This window comes from Amblyraja radiata, chromosome 13 (genome assembly GCF_010909765.2).
Source record: "Amblyraja radiata isolate CabotCenter1 chromosome 13, sAmbRad1.1.pri, whole genome shotgun sequence".
Taxonomy (NCBI): Eukaryota; Metazoa; Chordata; class Chondrichthyes; order Rajiformes; family Rajidae; genus Amblyraja; species Amblyraja radiata.
This window is the reverse complement of record NC_045968.1, coordinates 33,228,322-33,247,968: the sequence shown is the minus strand read 5'-3', so window position 1 is coordinate 33,247,968 and position 19,647 is coordinate 33,228,322. Positions and strand designations below refer to the sequence as shown.

The 19,647-nt window shown below is 41.9% G+C and overlaps 1 protein-coding gene across 1 annotated transcript in view; it reads left to right on the top strand.

Moving 5' to 3' along the window:
• Window positions 1-19,647, top strand: part of ryk (receptor like tyrosine kinase) — a 49,652-nt gene that overhangs the window by 11,356 nt on the left and 18,649 nt on the right. The window contains exons 3-8 of the mRNA XM_033031683.1: window positions 2,675-2,774; window positions 4,618-4,752; window positions 8,942-9,010; window positions 10,315-10,459; window positions 15,170-15,270; window positions 18,816-18,896. Of these exons, the coding sequence (XP_032887574.1) occupies window positions 2,675-2,774; window positions 4,618-4,752; window positions 8,942-9,010; window positions 10,315-10,459; window positions 15,170-15,270; window positions 18,816-18,896 (631 nt within the window). The remainder of the gene's footprint in view (window positions 1-2,674; window positions 2,775-4,617; window positions 4,753-8,941; window positions 9,011-10,314; window positions 10,460-15,169; window positions 15,271-18,815; window positions 18,897-19,647) is intronic.

Below are 19,647 nucleotides of genomic sequence, written 5' to 3'. Positions count from 1 at the left end.
GCCTACCTTTTGGATCTTGATCCATCAAAATACTTCTGTAGCTGTCAATGTGTTTAACCACACATTCCTCTGCATCATTTTTAATAGTCATCTTAAAATGATAGCCTCTCATAGGCGTAGTTCCCTTGGTAGCGTTTTTTATCTCTGTTCCATTGTTCAGTGCACAGATATTAGGAGGTGGAGGAGACCATCTCGCCCTCATCTGTTCTACCATTCAATATGAATCCTCTTCTGTCCTTAACTCCTCTTCTTCATAGCTCTGAATTCCTAAATCTTTCAAAGATTTCATTCCATCCTCATTAAATACCCCTCATGATATAGCTGTTGCAATTAGCTGTAAATAGGATGTAGGAGGGTTGAGCTCAAGGCTGGAGCAGCTAGATCCATTTGTGAGCAGTTGCTTGATCCCATTCTTGTTTACTGAGTTATAAGACACGCCGGTCTGGTCAATTCAATAGAAAAGTGGCAAATACAATTCAGACCAGAGAAGTACAATGTAATGCTTTTCAGGAGTTGCACAAGGTAAGGGAATATATAATATTGGGAGATATTGAGTAGTGCTGAAGAAAAGAACATCCACAGATGTAGCAGAGCAGGCAGAGTAAGTTGATTAAAAAATGCATGTAAGTTGCTTTCCTTTATCAGATGAGACGTAGAATGTAAGACCAAGGAAATAGGCTAGAATTGTGTTCTACAATTATGCCACAGCTCAAGTACTTTGGAATATGATGAACAAAGTGAAGATATGGACAAATTGGAGAGAGTCATCAAGTCAGACAACAAGGAAATAGGTCCTTCAGCCCAACTAGTCCATTCCGAGAAGCCCCATCTACACTAGTCCACCTGCCCACGTGTGGCGCATATTCCTCTAATTTTTTTCTTATCCATGTACCTGTCCAAATGTTATAGTGCCTGCCTTAACTCCTCTCTGGCAGTTTGTTCCACATACCCATCACCCTTTGTAAAAACGTTGCCCTTCGGGGTCTTTCCCCTCTCACCTTAAACCATGTCCACTGATTCTTGATTCCCCGACTGGGTAAAAGACTCTGCATCTACCCTATCTATTCCCCTCATGATCTTATACATCTCTTTAAGATGTCCCTTCAATGAGGAGAGCTGAGGAAAGGAGTGTTTAGTTTAGAGATACAGCATGGAAACAGGCCCTTTGGCCCACTGAGTCCACGCCAACCAATGATCACCCGTACACTAATTCTATCCAATACACACTAACGGCAATGCAAATAAACCATTTTCAACATGCAAACCTGCACATCTTTGCAATGTGGGAGAAATCACCAGGGCCTGATGTAATGCATTGGAGGTTATTCTGAGAGACAAGAGAGGAGATTGCAGGGGCCTTGACAAATATGTGTATCTTCTCTAAGCACAGGTGAGGTCCCAGTGTATATCAGCCAATGTTATTGCTTTGTTTAAGAAGGAAAGTAGAGAGCATCCAGGAAATTATAGGCAGGTGACCTCGTGTTAGGAGTGGGGAAGCTATTTGAGGGGATTATTTGGGATGGGAATTACTTGCTTTTGGAACAGATGGACGAGTGCTTTTTCCCCATCCTGTCCCTATACTGTGAAAGAATCAACTATGTTTTTCGTAAAAACAATACAATAAACCCTTGTTTTAACAACCACCTTGTAACAGATGGTGGATATAACGGACGGACCTGCCGACCCATCTCCAGCTTGAATCATCTCCCCGGCCATTTGGAGCTCTGGCTTCCGACCCCACCCCTGACTCGCAAGGTGCACCCGCGAGCCCTTCTTCACCCACCGCAAAGACACAAAGTGCTGGAGTAATTCAGTGGGTCAGGATCTCTGGAGACCATGGATAGGTGAAATTGGGACACATCCTCAGACATTCAGTTGGCCGAGTTATTCCAGCACTTTGGGTCATTTCACTTTAAAACTAGACGCAGATGCCTCGTCTGCACCAGCCTATCGGGTTAACAAGGCTGTTGCGACTCACATTGTCGCTCCTGGAGACAATGCTTTCTTGAGGCCACTGCACAAAACTGAAAGTGCTGGGTCACTGTGGGGTTCCCTCTTATCTCAGTTGCTGTCACTTCCAGGGTGGAGTATGTTGGCTACTCCGGGGGAGAAGGAGGAGGGGGTGGGTCAGAGGGGGCGACGACCCAAAGAAAGCGCTGTCAGCAGGGGCTGCAACATGAGCCGCAACAACAGCCGTGTGAATTGGTGAAGAAGGGCTAGTTGGTGCACATTGCAAGTCAGGAGGGAGGTCGGAAGCAATGCTTTAAATGGACGGGAAGACAGTGGGAGCCGGGGATGTGTCGGCAGTCATTCCATTCACAATCAGTTTACATTTTATATTTATTTTATTTAAGTTTCTGGCACTCCATGATGCTTTAAAGACATGGGAGGGGCGTTTTTAGCGAGCCAGGGGTGTTTTTGTCATTTCATTATGTTGTGACCTCTGTTGGTCCATAAAAAAGGATAATCCAGAAAGGCTCCGGAACCGAGGGTTCCGGAAACAGCATTCAACCTGTGTTCTCGACCCTTATCTGACGGTTTCATCAATTTAGTCCTGTTGCAATGAATAAATAATATGACCTGTGAAAAAATTAATTTGGCATTATCTTATTGATGGTATTCAGGAAGTTAAATGATTTATTCTCATGTTATTTTGTTATATTTTCTACAACAGGTTGAATACAAATTGGGTTTTCAGGTGGATGACCCAGCAGCCATGGACATGCCTCAAGCTAACATTTCTGTACAAGGAGAGGTTCCACGCACTGTATCAGGTGAGAAAGATGGGAATCTACGTTTGACATGATCTACACTTGACGCTGATAGAATGGTGCGGTAGAGTTGTTGCCTGACAGCACCAGAGACCCACGTTCGATCCTGACTACGGGTGCTGTCCGTACGGAGTTTGTACATTCTCGCTATGACCGCGTGGGTTTCCTCCAGGTGCTCCGGTCTCACCCCACACTCCAAAGACGTACAGGTTTGTGCGTTAATTGGCTTCGGTAAAGAATTGTAAGATGGTCTTTATTATGCCTCTCCAATGCCTTGTACAACTGTAATATAATATCCCATCTTCTATACTCAACACCCTGACTGTTGAAGGCCAATGTGCCAAAGCCTTTTTGACCACCCTCTCTACCTGAGATGCCACTTTCAAGAGACAATGAATTGCATTCCAAGATCCTTCTGTTCTTCTGTCCTACAACACTCCCCAGAGCCCTGCCATTCTCTGTGAAGGTCTTGCCATGGTATGACTTCCCAAATGCAACACCTCGCACTTACTTCCATTAAACTACATTAATCATTCCTTAAGAAATGTTTAAGAAAGAACTGCAGACGCTGGAAAAATCGTAGGTAGACAAAAAAGCTGGAGAAACTCAGCGAGTGAGGCAGCATCTATGGAGCTGCTTAAGGAATAGGCGACGTTTCGGGTCAAGACCCTTAGGAGTGATGTTGGGGGAGGGGGGGGGGCGTGAAAAAGAAAAGAAGAGGTGGAGACAGTAGGCTGTGGGAGAGCTGGGGAGAGGAAGGAGGGAGAAAGCAAGGACTACCTGAAATTGGAGGTCAACGTTCATACCGCTGGGGTGTAAACTACCCAAGCGAAATAAGAGGTGCTGTTCCTCACTCTGGCCATGGAAGAGGCCCAGGACAGAAAGGTCAGATTTGGAATGGGAGGGGGAGTTGAAGTGCTGTACCACCGGGAGATCAGGTTGGGTATTGCGAACTGAGGTGTTGGGCGAAGTGATCGCCAAGCCAGCGCTTGGTCTCACCGATGTAGAGCAGTTGACACCTGGAACAGCAGATGCAGTAGATGAGGTTGGAGGAGGTGCAGGTGAACCTCTGCCTCACCTGGAAAGACTGCTTGGGTCCTTGGATGGAATCGAGGGGCGAAGGTAAAGCGACAAATGGATAAATTGATGAGAACAGTGAAACTGGTTAAAAGTCCAGCGGGATGGAGAGGAGGGGGTGTGAGAAGATGTTACAAAAACTTGAATTCTTTAACATTCATACTGATGGGTTGTAAGCCACCCAAGCAAATTATGAGATGCTGTACCTCCAATTTGTCTGTGATGGTGGAGGCCCAGGACAGAAAAGTCAGTATGGGAAGGGGAGTTAAAGTGGTTAGCAACCGGGAGATCTCATAGACTTCGGCCGACCAAGCGCAAGTGTTCGGACAATCGGTCACTGACTCTACATTTGGCCGTTCCAATGTACAGGAGCTCACATTGAGTGCTTTGCAATCTTTTCTATGCTTTTGAACATGAATTTTAAATTGGAGTTTCTTTAGACGTACGAAAAAACATGGTCCATTTGGTTCTATTATTGAGCCTATCATCACTGATTGATATAACATGTACCAGTTATTGACACGTGTGAGACAAAAGATAAAATCCTGCAAGCATTTTGATATCCTGATTTGCTTGAAAAACCTCAATGACCAACTGTGAATGTAAATGCGTGCTGTGAAACCTCAGTCACTTTTTTCTCCTTTCCATATAACTATACGAGTAAAAATTAACCTTTTGAAGTTATGATTATGTGGCAATTGCACTAGTGCAACATCTTTGTTGGGCACATGTCAGCAATAATCTTCACAATTTTCCTTGTCTTTTTCAGTATTTAGAGTGGATCTTTTATGCACGGGAAATTTTGATTCGGAGGTCACAATGGAAATACAGCTTAACCTAACTATTAACTCTGCAAAGAACATCACAGTTCTAAACTTCAAAAGGAGGAAAATGTGCTACAAAAGTAAGAAATGCTGCAAAGCAGTTTTTTGTCTTTTATGAAAATATGACAATTTCAAATATCTCTTATGATAAAGCAAAGTTTTTGAACACTATTTGATTTTGTAATAATAGCACCATTGTTGTGCACATTAAATTAATTAATAATTTGACCTAACTCTGTGTGCATCCATCCTTTCCCCATCAGGGGCAATAAGGAATTAAATGGTGCAGATTGGATGATGTTGTAAAGAATATAAATACATATGAGTATGTAATATAAATATATTACATATAATATAAATACATACAAGTGTTATTATTAGTTCTGTGATTTAGGTAAGTTACAATGGTAACCATGAAACAGCAAATTCTATTTTTTTTTAAAAGGTTCACTAATGTTTAGGGAAGAAGTTATGTCCTAGCTTGGTATTATCTATTTGTCACACAGGAAACTGTTTGACTGTTAAATTAATCTCCTCTGCCTGCACGTGATCCATATTCCTTCCAATCCCTGCATATCTATGTGCCTATCTAAAAGCCTCTTGCACGTCACAATTGTATCATCTTTTACCAACATTCCTGGCAGTGTGTTTTTAGCATCACCACTCAGTGGGGAGGGAGGCTAAGTTCGCCCTGCACATCTCCCTTCAATTTTACTCCTCCCACCTTAAAGTTCTGCCCTAGGAAATGTCTACCTATCTATGCCTTTCTTAACTTTATATACAGTATACCCTTTATATACAGCAAACCTGGGTTCGATCCTGATTACTGGTGCTGTCTGTAAGGAGTTTGTACGTTTTCCTGAGACGGCGTGGATTTTCCCTGGACACTCCGGTTTCCTCCCACATCCCAAAGATGTACAGGTTTGTAGGTTAATTGTCTTTGGTAAGAATTGTAAATTGTCCCTAGTGTGTAGGATATTGTTAGTGTACGAGGTGGTCGCTGGTTAGTGCAGACTCGGTGAGCTGAAGGGCCTGTTTCGGTGCTAAACTAAACTAAAACTGAGTACGGTATTATCATTGTATGTAGTTGAAACGAAGAACTGCAGATGATGATTAATACACAAAAGGACACAACTTGCTGGAGTAACTTAGAGGGTCAGGGAGTATCTCTGGAGAAGATGGATAAGTGACGTCGGGACCCTTCTACAGACTATTCAGTCTGCTGAGTTACTCTGGCACTTTGTGTGTTTCACCTTAAAACTAGGCGCTGGTGCCACTGATCTGCACCAGCGAGCCCTTCGCTTACTTCAGGCTGCTGCTACCTAGACGACATGCTCGATATTTTTAAGGTGGAGATTGACAGATTCCTGATTAGTAAGGGTGTCAAGGGTTATGGGGGAAAAGGCAGGAGAATGGGGTTGAGAGGGTAAGATAGATGAGCTATGATTGAATGGCGGGGTCATTCTGCTCCTCGGACCTGAATTTATGACATGGATCTGGGTTGGAAGGGGAAGGGTGAGACACGCTGCAAAACAAAAATTGAATAGTCATGGTTGAAGACTTTGTCAGTGATGTGGCGGAATGCGTGGCTGAGTGGAAAAAATGTGCTGGAGGCAATAATATAGAATTTGGCATTGTCGGAACAGATATAATGGCTGCTGAGAAAATGGCTGCGTGTAATGCAGTCCACAATAGCGTGAGACAGATTGTGGACTGTTCCCTGAAAGAGAAATGGCAAGGAAGGGGAGTAAAGAGTTGGAGGTGGAGCTTGAGAGCAAGATAGCACTTAGCAGCAAAGATTGAAATATTCGATTTCAAGCTTCACTTTTAGAGGAAAGATTGCTGCAGAATTGTGAGATTGGATTCCTTTCCAGGTGGGGGAAGAAACAGCGCTGGAGGATCTGAGCCGCCAGGCAGCATCTGTAGAGGGTAAAGAACAGATAATGTTTTGGATTGAGATTGAAGAAGGAGAGGGGTGAAAGCTAGAGGAGAGAGAGCTAATGGGAAGGGATGGGGCAAGAACAGGTGAATCTAGTGGAGGAGGGCGAGGATAGAAAGGTTGGTGTGCAATGGGAAGAGGAATTAAAATGGGCAAGCAACCTGGAGCTCCAGCAAGCCTTGGCCTCAGTAAAAGTCATTTTTCTCCCCATGGCCATCGTTGTGGTCTCTTCCATTTTCCGTTGTTCGGCTCTTGCCTCCTGTGCCCCCACCACCAACCATCTCTCCAGACTGAACCAGGATAGAGTCCTCGTGTCCTCTCCTTTCACCCCACCAGCCTCCGCATCCAACACTTCATCCTCTGACTTTTCTGACACTTTCAACGAATCCCACCACATGCCACATCCTTCTGTCCTAACCCCTTTCTGTGGAACTGTGTCTCTCTACGACTCCTTGGTTCACTCATCCTCACCTGCCCATCCTCCCCTTCCGCTGCAACCACAGGAGATGCAATACCTGTCTGTAGACCTCCTTCATCTCCATTCAAATACCTCAATGGCCTTTGCAGGTGAGACAGGTATACACACCTCCAACCAGATCTATTGAATTTGGTGCCCTTATATTGCCTCCTCTACATTGGCAAGACAAAGTACAGACAGGCAGTCATTTTGCCGAACACTTACGCTCTGTCCATTAGGGCTTGTTGGAATTCCCGGTTGCTGACAATTATAATTACCCTTCCCTTTGCCCTAGCGACCTGTCTATACCCTGTTTCCACCACTGCCAGAGTGAGGCTGCGTGCAAATTGGTAGAGCAGCATTTTGTATTTCACTTGGCCCTTTACCCAATGGTATGAACATTGGATTCTCCAATTTCAGGTAACCCCACCTCGCACTTCTCACCTACCTAGTTCCATCCTCCAGCGTGAACACTTTTCTTTACGCATCCCCTGCTCCTGTCACACAGTTCCTATCCCCTCTTCCATTTACTCATCTTGGATCCTCCCCCACTGTTCCCCATTTTTTTTTGTTCTCCCAACTATCGCTCCATGTAGAAGTTAATCTACATTTCACTTCCTATTTCAATTCGCTCCGGGGATGAATAAAGTTTTATTTTATCTTCCTCCCATAGACCCCACATCTGATGGCCTTTTATCTCTACTTTATCTCCAGCCTTGGTTAATATCTCCAATCTGCCAAAGACCAATCGGGCGATTTCACCTCAATTAACCCATCACCTTCCCTTCCAGTTTTGCCCCCTCCACTCCGAAGAAGGATCAGTCTGAACGATCAGTCTGAATCTGAAAAAGGATCCCAACCTGAAATGATGTTGGTCCTTTTCCTTCCTCAGATGCTACCTGACCTGCTGGGTTCCTCTGACATTTTGTTTTTTGCTCAAGATTCCAGCATCTGTCTCTTCTTTTCCAGGTGGATTTTATATGGGTGTATTTCAGTACGACATAGGAAAAGGCCATCTGGCCTGCCAGCTCTTGGAGCAATCCCCATTCACCCATTTATTTTCTTATAACCTAGTAGTTAAAATGACCATTAATTTTCCTCGTTTTTTGTAGCAACTATCCACCCACATATATGTTAATATCCAATAGCCGATTAAACAATAAGCACATGTTTAGGATGTGGGAAGGAACTGAAGCAGCTGGGTGAAACCCAGACGCTCAGATGGAGAATGCACATTCAACGCAGATGTCATCAAACCTGGATCACTGGATACCCACTGGGCCACTTGACCGTCCACAATTAATCAGCAGTATGCATTGCAGCATGTATTTAATATTTGACAATCTTGTTGCACAAAAGATCCTTCCCCATGTTTCTTTCTGTGGTCCAGGACATGATCTTACCAGATCACGGCAGAGGGGAGACTGGCTGCTCTACCAGAAAGACTGACTGCCAGTGAGTCCTGTTCCCAAGTTCACTGGCCACTGAATTGTTTCTAATTTGAATATTTCTTAATGTCCTGTGATATGCAAACACTTAAACTCACACCTGTTTTTAAATAAAAGTTACAATGATTTTCTTGTTAAGTTAATGGATGCACGCATACATGTACTTCAAAACCATTAAAACATTCAGATATTTGACACTGCCAAGCAGAGGTTGTGCTGCACATCACTTCCAATCTGTGGACTGAGCCCCGTAAAAAATTTCCCCCCAATTATTTGGAAAGTTTCAGATTGTGAAGGAGAGCACTATTTGCAGCAAATAAAACATTTGTTATTGTAAGTCTGGAGTTAAAATATAAGTCTATTGACATATGTTTCTCATATTACTTTAAAGTAAAAAGTAACAGATTTTATTTAAATCTCTCCAGGACCTGAACAGGAAGAAAAAAAAACCATTTACCCAGGCAGAAACAATAGCAAAAGTGGAAGAGCTGCATGTAAGTGGTGACTTCGGTAATTTATTGTCCTCTGGAAGAAACACTGAAATGAACTGACTAATGAACATTTCCCTACAACTAAATTGAAATTACAGATTTTCTTTCTGCACCCTGGAAATTAGTCAAGTGTTTTTAATTTGTCATACGTACCGGCCACGGAACAATGACATTCTTGCTTGCTGCTGCTTAACAGGTCCATTAATGCAATAACACAGTATTATATAATAATGATACAAGAAATTAAAAACAGTAATATTAGGTGACCATAACAGTCCAAAATTAAAGTGTAGAACAACGAAAAACAGTCCATAGAAGATCATAGTTGCTGAAGTAATGGTGAATGGCAGTGGTTAAGGGCTTGAATTGGAAAAGACTAATTTTAATACCAAAAGATAGGACCTAGTAATGATAGACAGGGAGCATCTTCTTTGCAGGCATGTCTAAAATCAAAATAGTAAACGTTTTTCTCAGTCACCAATACAGATGAGAAGTATCCATTTATGATCACAAGATCGCCCTCTGACTTCACATCCAGACTGCCATTTGGACCGTCAAGGGCTGCAGATTTTAGTGAGGGGCATTGGGATGTCCAGACCTTGTTAACATTGAAAAGGGGGATGTTTAAGAGGTTTTAGAAGGCATAAATGTTGATATGTATGACCACCCTTCCCTGACCTGCTGAAAAGCAGCTAATGGCTGCTTTTAAAATCTTCTGCATTGCTCCTCTTCTCACCTACTCACTCATTCTGAAATATGTAGAGTAATGGTTTAATTCTACAGAGTGTTAGGTGCCTGCAGCAAACTGCCAGCAGGGTGATGAACACAGATATGATAGTAACGTGTAAGAGGCAATTAGACAAGCACCATAAGTAAGCCGGGAAAAGAGGGATATAGTTCATGCTTAGATGGGGATAGTTTAAATTGGTATAGTTGGCACAGGCATTGCGGGCCAAAGGGCCTGTTCTTGTGCTGTATTGCTCTATATTCAATTTCAAAGCATTCCTTCTGAAAATGATCACTTTGTTAGATCTTGCTTTTCCTCCTCTGCAGGTGAGTATTTTTGTTCAATTCCATTGGCTTCAATGCAAGACTGCCCCCTTTGGGATCCTTAACTAAATTGTTTCTGGAGGATCCTATAAAATACCTATTGGAAGGTTTCTTTGTGCTCTGCTGCAGTTGTTTATCTCAAGCAATGTAATTTCTTTGGACATTGTTTGTCTTGTACATATCAATTTAAACACACTCATGATATAATGGGAATAGATATTAAAAAAAATAATAATTCTGTGCTTGGTTCCACACAGTTGATGCAGTACACATAGCTCCCACTACCTCCACCCGTGTATTCTACATCAGTGTTGGAGTTTGCTGCGCAGTAATATTCTTGGTGGCAATAATATTAGCTGTTCTCCACCTGCACAGTATGAAAAGAGTGGAAATTGATGAAAGGTGAGTGACTTCCAGTTTAATGCTGTGGAATTATGTTTTTAAAGGTACAAACATAAAAAAGATAGAATAAATCCTACATTTTCTTTAAAGTAAACAATTTTTGGAGAAAATTTAATCAGTGGTAGAATATAGTTCAGCCCACAATGTTTGCAGTAAACATGATGCCAAGTTAAATTGATCTCATCTGCCTGTACATGACCCATACTCATCAATTCCTTTCACTTTCATGTGCCTATCACAAAGCCTCTATTGTATCTGCCTCCACCCCAATACCCCTGGCAATGCATACCGGCAATGTGTAAAAAATGTGCCCCGCACATCTCCATTAAACTCTTCCCCCTCTCACCTTATAGCTATGCCTTCTATTGCTGGATATTTGCATTCTGGGAAAAATGTTCTGACTCTCTCATAATTGTATATACTTCTATCATGTCTTCCTTCAACCTCCAATGTTGCAGAGAAAACAATCCAACTTTATCCAAGCTCCCCTTGCAGCTGAACCCCTCTAATTCAGACAGCATTCTGGTAAACCTCCACTGCACCCTCGCCAAAGCCTTCACTTCTTGTAATGGAGCAACCAGAACTACACGCGATACTCCAAATGCAGCCAAGTCAAAGCCTTTTAGAACTGCATTATGACTTCCTGGTTCTTTTTCTCAATGCCCTAGCAATGAAGGCAAGATACCATACGCCTTCTTTACCATCCTATCTATTTGTGTTGCCACCTTCAGTAAGCTGTGAACTTGGATTCCAAGATCTCACTGCACGTCAATGCTGTTAAGGATCTTGACATTAATTGTATACTCTCCGCTTATATCCTACTTTCACCAATCTCCTTCGTCACCTCCTCAAAAAACTCAATCAAGTTAGTAAAAACTCAAATAAAGTTAGTGTGTTATATTACGTTGTGGTATTTTAAATATTAATGCTTTGATTTTAAATGAGATTGTAGCACAGCGGTTTAACCATGCTTGTCATCATTGTAAATGTTTAGAGATACAGCAATGAAACAGGACCTTCAGCCCACCAAGTTCATGCAGACTATCCAAGACATGTTCACTCAAGTTCTATGTTATTCCACTTTCTCACCCACTCCCTGCACATTAGGGATACTTTTTACAGAGTCCATTTAACCTACAAATCCACACATCTTTGGGATGTGGAATGATACTGGAGCATCGGGAGGAAACCCAGGCGGTCACAGGGAGAATGCTCAAACTCCACAAAGACAGTACCTGAGGTTAGGATCAAACTCTGGTTATTTTTATCCACAAATTAAACATTAAAAATATTCCCCAAAGCCATCTTATGAATGGAAACCTATGAATATTGTCACAAATGGTAGGAAATGTTATTTCATTTAGAGGCAGGTACTGATGATCTCAGTATTGAAACTGGGAGCTCTAAAGTAGTTAATTGACATCCACATTAACTACTAAAATAAAGCCACTACTGTAATGATGACCGATGAAACTACAGATTGTCATGCACTATTGTGTTCCTCTGTGTCTCCTCTTATTGGGGAATGTAAAACTGGAGGTCACAAACTAAAAATGAAGGGATGCCCATTTAAAACAATGTTGGTGCAAAATGTTTTCATTAATTTTTGAAATCTTTAGAACTCCTTCTCAAAAGGTAGTAATATTAAATTCAATATGGTATCTCAATGAGTCCTGATGGTCATGACCAAATAGAAGCTGCTCCTGATCCTTGAGTTTATGATGGACATCCGCACAGCAATGATCTAGCACATGGGTAAGAGTGGGATGAAGATTTAAAGTGGCAGGCTACTTGAACATTGGAGGTTCAGGCTCATATTCGTTGTTTGAGCAGAGGTGCTCCACAAAGTGTTCACCTCACCTACACTTGGTTTCTCCATGGGATCAGTGTAAGCTAGCTAATTGGATGTAAAATTAACTTGGTTTTAGGAGTCAGATGGTAGAAATGAAGGTTTTCAAATTGGATGTTTGTGACTAGTGTACTGCAGAGATTGATGCTGGGTCCACTGTTTGTCATCCATGTTAACGACTTGGATGAGAATATGACTCTCCTGGCATAACATCAGGGATAACATCAAAATGGTGGTATAATGAAAATGGTTATTTAAGATTGCAACAGTGTTTAGGTTATCTAGGAAAGTGAATCGATTATTGTTTTATAAATATTAAAGTAGAAAAGTAGGAAGTGTTGCATTTTGGTAAGTTTAACCAGGGTAGGGCATGCGCAGTAAATGATAGGGCACTGCATAGTGTTGTAGAACAGAGAGAATTAGGGGGTATGTAATACTGCATGTTTGCTTCATTGGTCAGGGAATTGACTATAAAAAATTGTATGTCTTGTGCAACACTACAAGATGTTGGTGTGCCCACAGTTGGAGTATTGTGTTGCAGTTTGGTCACTCAGCTATTGGAAGGATGTCACTAACTGGAATGGGTGCAGAAGGCAAGGCAAGGCAAATTTATTTGTATAGCACCATTCGTGCAAACAGCAATTCAAGGTGCTTTACAGGAAAGAAAAAATAAAATAGTCAGTAATTAAAAATTGCAAAATAAGCAATACGACAAATGTATGAATAATAAAACAACGTCAATGAAACAATAAAACGATTTTAAAGAGCACATAAAAGGGTTAAAATTGGACGGTTAAGATTACCTGCATGTCGGGTTATGGAAAAGCTATAGTAAACAACAGTGTTTTTAGGCCTGATTTAAATGCGCTTACAGTCTGTGCACACCTCAGGTGTTCAGGGAGCTTGTTCCACAGGTGTGGAGCATAAAAACCGAATGCTGCTTCAGCCTTTTTAGTTCTGACCCTGGGAACACAGAGTAAACCTGTCCCTGAAGACCTGAGGAGTCTAGGCGCCTCATATACAACAAGTAGGTCAGAGATGTATTTTGGACCTAGACCATTCAGTGCCTTGTAGGTCAGTAACAGAATTTTAAAATCTATCCTCTTACACACAGGTAGCCAGTGCAAAGATTTAAGGACAGGTGTAATGTGGTCCATTTTCTTGGTGTTGGTCAAGACTCTGGCAGCGGCATTTTGGATAAGCTGCAGTTGTTTAATTGATTTTTTATTGAGACCTGTAAAGATGCCATTACAATAATCTAACCTACTAAAAATATATGCATGAACAAGTTTTTCAGTGTCTTCTTTGGACAGAAATCCCTTGATTCTTGCAATATTTTTTAGATGGTAATAGGCAGATCTGGTAATGGTCTTTATATGGCTGTTAAAATTCAAATCCGAGTCCATAACTACACCAAAGTTTCTGGCTTTGTCTGTGGTTTTCAGTGCAATTGAGTCGAGTTGAGCACTCACCTCGCCTTGTTTTTTTGGGACCAAAGACAATAATTTCTGTCTTATTTGCATTGAGCTGGAGGAAGTTCTGGTTCATCCACTCATTGATATGTTTGACACACTGGCTCGGTGAGTGTAGGGGACTATGGTCATGTGGTGACACTGCGATATATAGTTGTGTGTCATCGGCATAAGTGTGGTAGGATATGTTAAAATGCTCTATGATCTGAGCTAGGGGGAGCATATAAATGTTGAACAAAATGGGTCCAAGAATGGAGCCCTGAGGAACCCCGCATGTGAGTTTTGTACGTTCTGATTCAAAATTACCAAGGGAAACAAAATAATCCCGATCTTTCAAGTAAGATTTGAACCAGTCCAGCACAGAACCAGAGAGTCCCACCCACTTCTCCAGTCTGTCAAGCAGATTCATGAAACTGTTACAGGACAGGAAGGCTGAAGTTATACAGAAAGTGGATAGGGATTGTGATTTATTTCCCCTGGATCTTTTAGTCATTTATAATATAGTGGTATATATTTTATTTCGAACATGTAAAACAAAAAAATTAAAAACAAAGCCAAAAATAACAATGAAATGAACAATAAACCTATACACAACTCATTGAATAACCTCAGAAACATCACAAATTAAACCGTACATGTTGGAAAAGGAGTAATAGGAAGTATACACTTATTCCTGCCCTTCTCCGCAACTCATCAATTCACAAACTTTATCTCATCTCTATATATATGTATATGTATATGTATGTGTGTGTGTGTATAGTTTGCTAAATAGTTCCATTGTCATCACCAACATGCTGTCCACTTGTGCAAGCTTCTCCCTAAATTTTGCCATGTCCATCTTTCAGTGATAACTATTAGAAATAGTGTCTTGCATCTACTAGCATTGTTTTGTCTTTTCATACAGGCAGGCAAACTACATGAATTCAGTATTTCAGTAAGCATAATTGGTAGAATCTGGTCCATTTAGCCATTGTTATTTCTTACAATTGATATTAAATGTTGTCATTGCCTGCATCCAAAACCCAGAAATTAATATTTTTAAAAAATGCCTTTTTGCTCAGTTGCTCGACAATGTAAAAATAAAGGTTGGGTGGGTTTGCCTTCTTTCATTTAACATGTCTGTTCACCATGATGCAGGTAGTCTCTTAATTGTATTTGGGCTACCATTTGTAGAATTACAAACCACAGAGTTTTTTATGTTTTGTGCAGAAATGTTGGATCTTTTCTATCTAAAGGCCTTTTTTGAAGAAAAAAGTTTGATTTTCTTTTTACCTTGAGAACATTTTGGCTTTTAAGTCTTGAAAACACAAATACAAAATGCCATAAAAATTGCAAATGTAATTGAATTACTTATGTATGGTAATGTGTTGTTTTTGTTTGTTTTATCAGCATGAGTGAGAGTGGAAGCACCCAGGGCCTGTCGCAGCCCTCCACACAGACCACCCAGTATTTGCGAGCAGATACACCCAACAATGCAACACCTGTCACTAGTAAGGATTTTATTTGGATAATGCGAGAATTACATAATTGTTTCATTTATTATTAAAACATAGAACACTACAGCACTGGAACATGCCTTTCGGCCCACAATGTTTTTGCCGAACATGATACCTAGCTGAATTCATGTCATCTGCCTGCACATGATCCACATCCCTCTATTCCATGCGCCTCCATATGCCTAACTAGAAGCCTCTTAAACGCCACTATCGAATCGGCCTGATCCACCACCTCTGGCAATTTGTTCTAGGTCCCCACCTGTGTACTCCATTAAATCTGCCCCTCTCACCTTATATTGCCCTCTTGTATTGGACATTTCCACCCTGGGGTAAAAGTTTTTACTGTCTACGCTATTTATACCTCACATAACTTTACATACTTCAATCAACTCTCCCCTCAACCTCCAACTTTCTAGAGAAAACATTCCAAGTGTATCCAGCCTCTTCCTGTAGCTGAAACTCTCTAATTCATTTGACATTTTGGTAAACCACCTCTGCACCCTCTCCAAAGCCTTGACATCTTTCCTGTAATGGAGCGACCAGAAATGCACACATTACTCCTAATGCAGCATAATCAAAGTCCTAAAACGATGCATTATGACTTGCCTTATCTTCAATGCCCCTTGAAACGAAGGCATGCATGCCTTATGCCTAACACCCTATCAACTTGTGCTGTTACCTTTTATTGAGCTATGAAGTCGGATGCCAAGATCCCTCTGTACATCAAGGGTCTTGCCATTGGGACATAAGATTAAGGTGAGGGGGAATAGATTTAATAGGAACCTGAGGGGCAATATTTTTACACACAGGGTGGGAGGTAGTTGAGGCAGTTACTATCAGAATGTTTAAGAATCATTTGGACAGGTACATGGATAGGATAGATTTTGTGGGAAATGTGCCAAACGCAGGCAGGTGGGACTAGTGTAGATGGAGCATATTGGTTGGAGTGGGCAAGTTGGGCCGAAGGGCTGGTTTCCATGCTGTGTGACTCTATGACTATTAGCTATATACTCTCTCCTGGTAGTCAACCCCCCAAAGTGCAATCCTTCATCCTTGATCGTGTAAAACTCCATCTGCCATTTCTCTACCTGTTTCTGCAGCTGATCTGAACCCACTGTAGATAGACACAAAAAGCTGGAGTAACTCAGCAGGACAGGCATCAAATCTGGAGAGCAGGAATGGGTGACGTTTTGAGTCGAGACCCTTCTTCAGACTAGTCGGGTGAAAGGGAAATGAGAGATATGGACGATGATGTAGGGAGAGATAAAGAACAATGAATGAAAGTTATGCCAAAAAGTAACAATGATAAAGGAAACGGACCATTTTTTGCTCTTTGGGTGAAAATGAAAAGCTGGTGTGACTTGGGTGGGGGAGAGATGGAGAGAGAGGGAATGTCGGGGTTACTTCAAGTTAGAGAAATCAATATTCATGCCACTGAGCTGTAAACTGGCCAAGCAAAATATGGGATGCTGTTCCTCCAATTTGTGTTTAGCCTCACCCTGACAACGGAGGAGACCTAGGACAGAAAGGTCAGTGTGGGAATGGGAAGGAGAATTAAAGGGTTTAGCACTTCACTTGCATCTCTTCCAACCTCATCTACTGTATCCGTTGTTCAAGGTGTGGACTCTTGTACATCAGCGACACCAAACGAAAACTGGGTGATTGTTTCGCTGAACACCTTCACTCAGTCTGCCTGGACCTACCTGATCTCCCAATTGCTAAACACTTTCATTCTCCCCATTCCCAGCATCTGCAGTTCCTTCCTACACATATATCCTCTGGTGTCATCAGCAAATTTGCCAACCCATCTACATTGATGTCTCGGTCTTTTGGATTATTCTGGATTAAGTTAATCATACAGTTTATTTTAGTTTATCTCTTGACAGTAATTGTTCCTGTATCCCATAGTGGTTAAAATTATGGGATAGAGCATTTCTTTATAAAGACTCGATAGACTAAGGCAGCACAGTGGAATCTCCAAAGCATAGAAAGCTATGGATTGGGTATTGGTACATGGAAGTAGTCGATCGGGACTTGATGGTGCGGATGAACAGGGTGGGCTGAAGGGCCTGTTACTGTGCTGTATAGCTCCACGATCTGACACTGCTCCAGAGGCTTGTACATACAATGTTAGAATGCTCCATGTGCCTAAGATACTCCTGTCGTGTAGAAGGGGGGAATTTGTCAACATTTTAAAATAAGCTTTCCCCTGTGATTGCAACAGTCAGAGTAAGAAAGCATTAGTATTTGCAACTAGCTCGCACTCCATTGATGCCATATGTCTTAGATTTAATTTATGTGGCAATCTTAGCTAGCCATAGCTAGGAACATTGTGATCCGTGAGTGATTCACATCAGTTCACAATTGATCATCATACCCAGGATGCCCTGATAACAAAGGTTGAAGAGTAAGAATAAAAATATCATGGAACATTGGACTTTGAATAGTGCAGCTCAAGACGTTGAACATGATGCCAAATTAAACTAATCTATTCTGTCTGCACATGATCCATATCCTTCCATTCCATGTGCATATCGAATAGCCTCTTAAAAGCCATTATTACCCCTCACTTATAAAACCCCAGCCAAATGCAAAACTGATTAGTGAAAGGCAAGGTAGCAGGTCAGATACTAATCAGAAAAGGATAAGGCAGATACTCTGAGATGTTTTTTTTTTTTTCTGCATGCTCAGGCTGGTGACACATCACTCTTGCCAAATCTGATCTGCAGGTTAGACACGGTTGAGGAAGGCATTTGGCATGCTTACATTCATTGGACTCGTCTTGGATTCATATTGAGCACAATAATTGGGATGTCATGTTACAACTCTGCAAGATGTTGGTGAAATCACATTTGGAGTATTGTATGAGTGACTGACATAGTTTTGTCTTTTCATTCAGGCAGGAAAGCAAACTACATGAATTAGAATTCAGTATTTCAGTAAGCATAATTTGTAGAATCTGGTCATTTAGCCATTACTATTTCTTACAGTTCATATTAAATGTTGTCAATGCTTGCATCCCAAATCCAAAAATGACTAGTAAAAAATGCTTTCTTGCTCAGCTGCTCATGAGTGTTATGCATTGGGCTTATTCTGATAGCCCAATCTTGGCTTCAAGGAGAAAGTGCGGGTGGTCTCGGGCTAGTCACGGCAGCTCACTCATACCTTAAAAGGTGATGTTGGGAGTCTCAGGCTTGTCCTGGCAGCTTGGTCTAAGTCTCACAGAGGAGGCTTTGGTGGTCTTGGGCTTTTCCCAGCAGCTCCGACCTGGCCTCGGAGGTTCTGGCGGTCTTGGGCTTGTCCCGGTGGCTCAATCTTTGCACTCCATGTGGGGCGCCGTCCCTTGTTGTCTGAGCAGGTTAGGATATGCTGGTGGTCTGAGGCTTGCCCCAGCGGTTCAGTTTTGGAATCGAGGAGGAGACGCTGGCGGTTATGGATTGTCCCTGCGGCTCAACTTTTCCTCCAAGCCTGCCTTTGTGTATAAATGATTGTTAAAAGAAAAATAATTATGATTATAACACAACTTTCTGACCTTGCAGGAAGTGATTTGAAGGAACTTTCTGGGTGTAATCCTGAAGAAGAAAGACAAAATGGTATCACCCAAGTTTCCAAAAAGTCAGGTTAGCATCATCAATAGCAGTGACTTTACAGAGCACATTGTATTTAAGGTGCTAAGAAAGTTCTATGGAGATGCAAAAGTGGTTTTACTGAATTCATATCCCAATCAACAGTTTGGAAATTGCTCAGTAGCCATTTGGAAATTTAATTTTACTGTTTTTTGCTTTATACCAATTTTGTTTCTGTGATGACTGAAGCAAAATATTTATTTAATGTGTCTGTCATTTCCCTTTTCTACTTTACTAAATGACTGTTACTGCTCTAAGAGAAATAAATAGAAATAACATCCAATAGTCTGGGAAATCTGAGGCACGACCACCAAAGTCTAAAAGTGCTGGTCTGTTGTTCTCCTGTACTTTTGGATTAATGTGAAGAGAGCGGAAGAAATTGAATGGGTGTCTTTTTGGGCACAGGAGGAGGGGTGCGATGGGCAGAGGGGATGGGGTGCGATGGGCAGAGGGGATGGGGTGCGATGGGCAGAGGGGATGGGGTGCGATGGGCAGAGGGGATGGGGTGTGATGGGCAGAGGGGATTGGGGTCAATGGGCGGATTGGGTCTTGGTGGGCAATGGGGACTCGGGGGTCTCGGTGGGCAAGAGGGTTGGGGCTCCAGGGAGACGAGGGGGTTGGGGATCTCAGGTGATGGAGGGTGTTTGCATCTCTGTGGACAAATGGGGCTGTTAGGCTTGGTAGGCAGAGTAGAGTGATGGTCTCTGGACTGAGGGGGTTGAAGATTTTTGTGAGTGCACGAGTT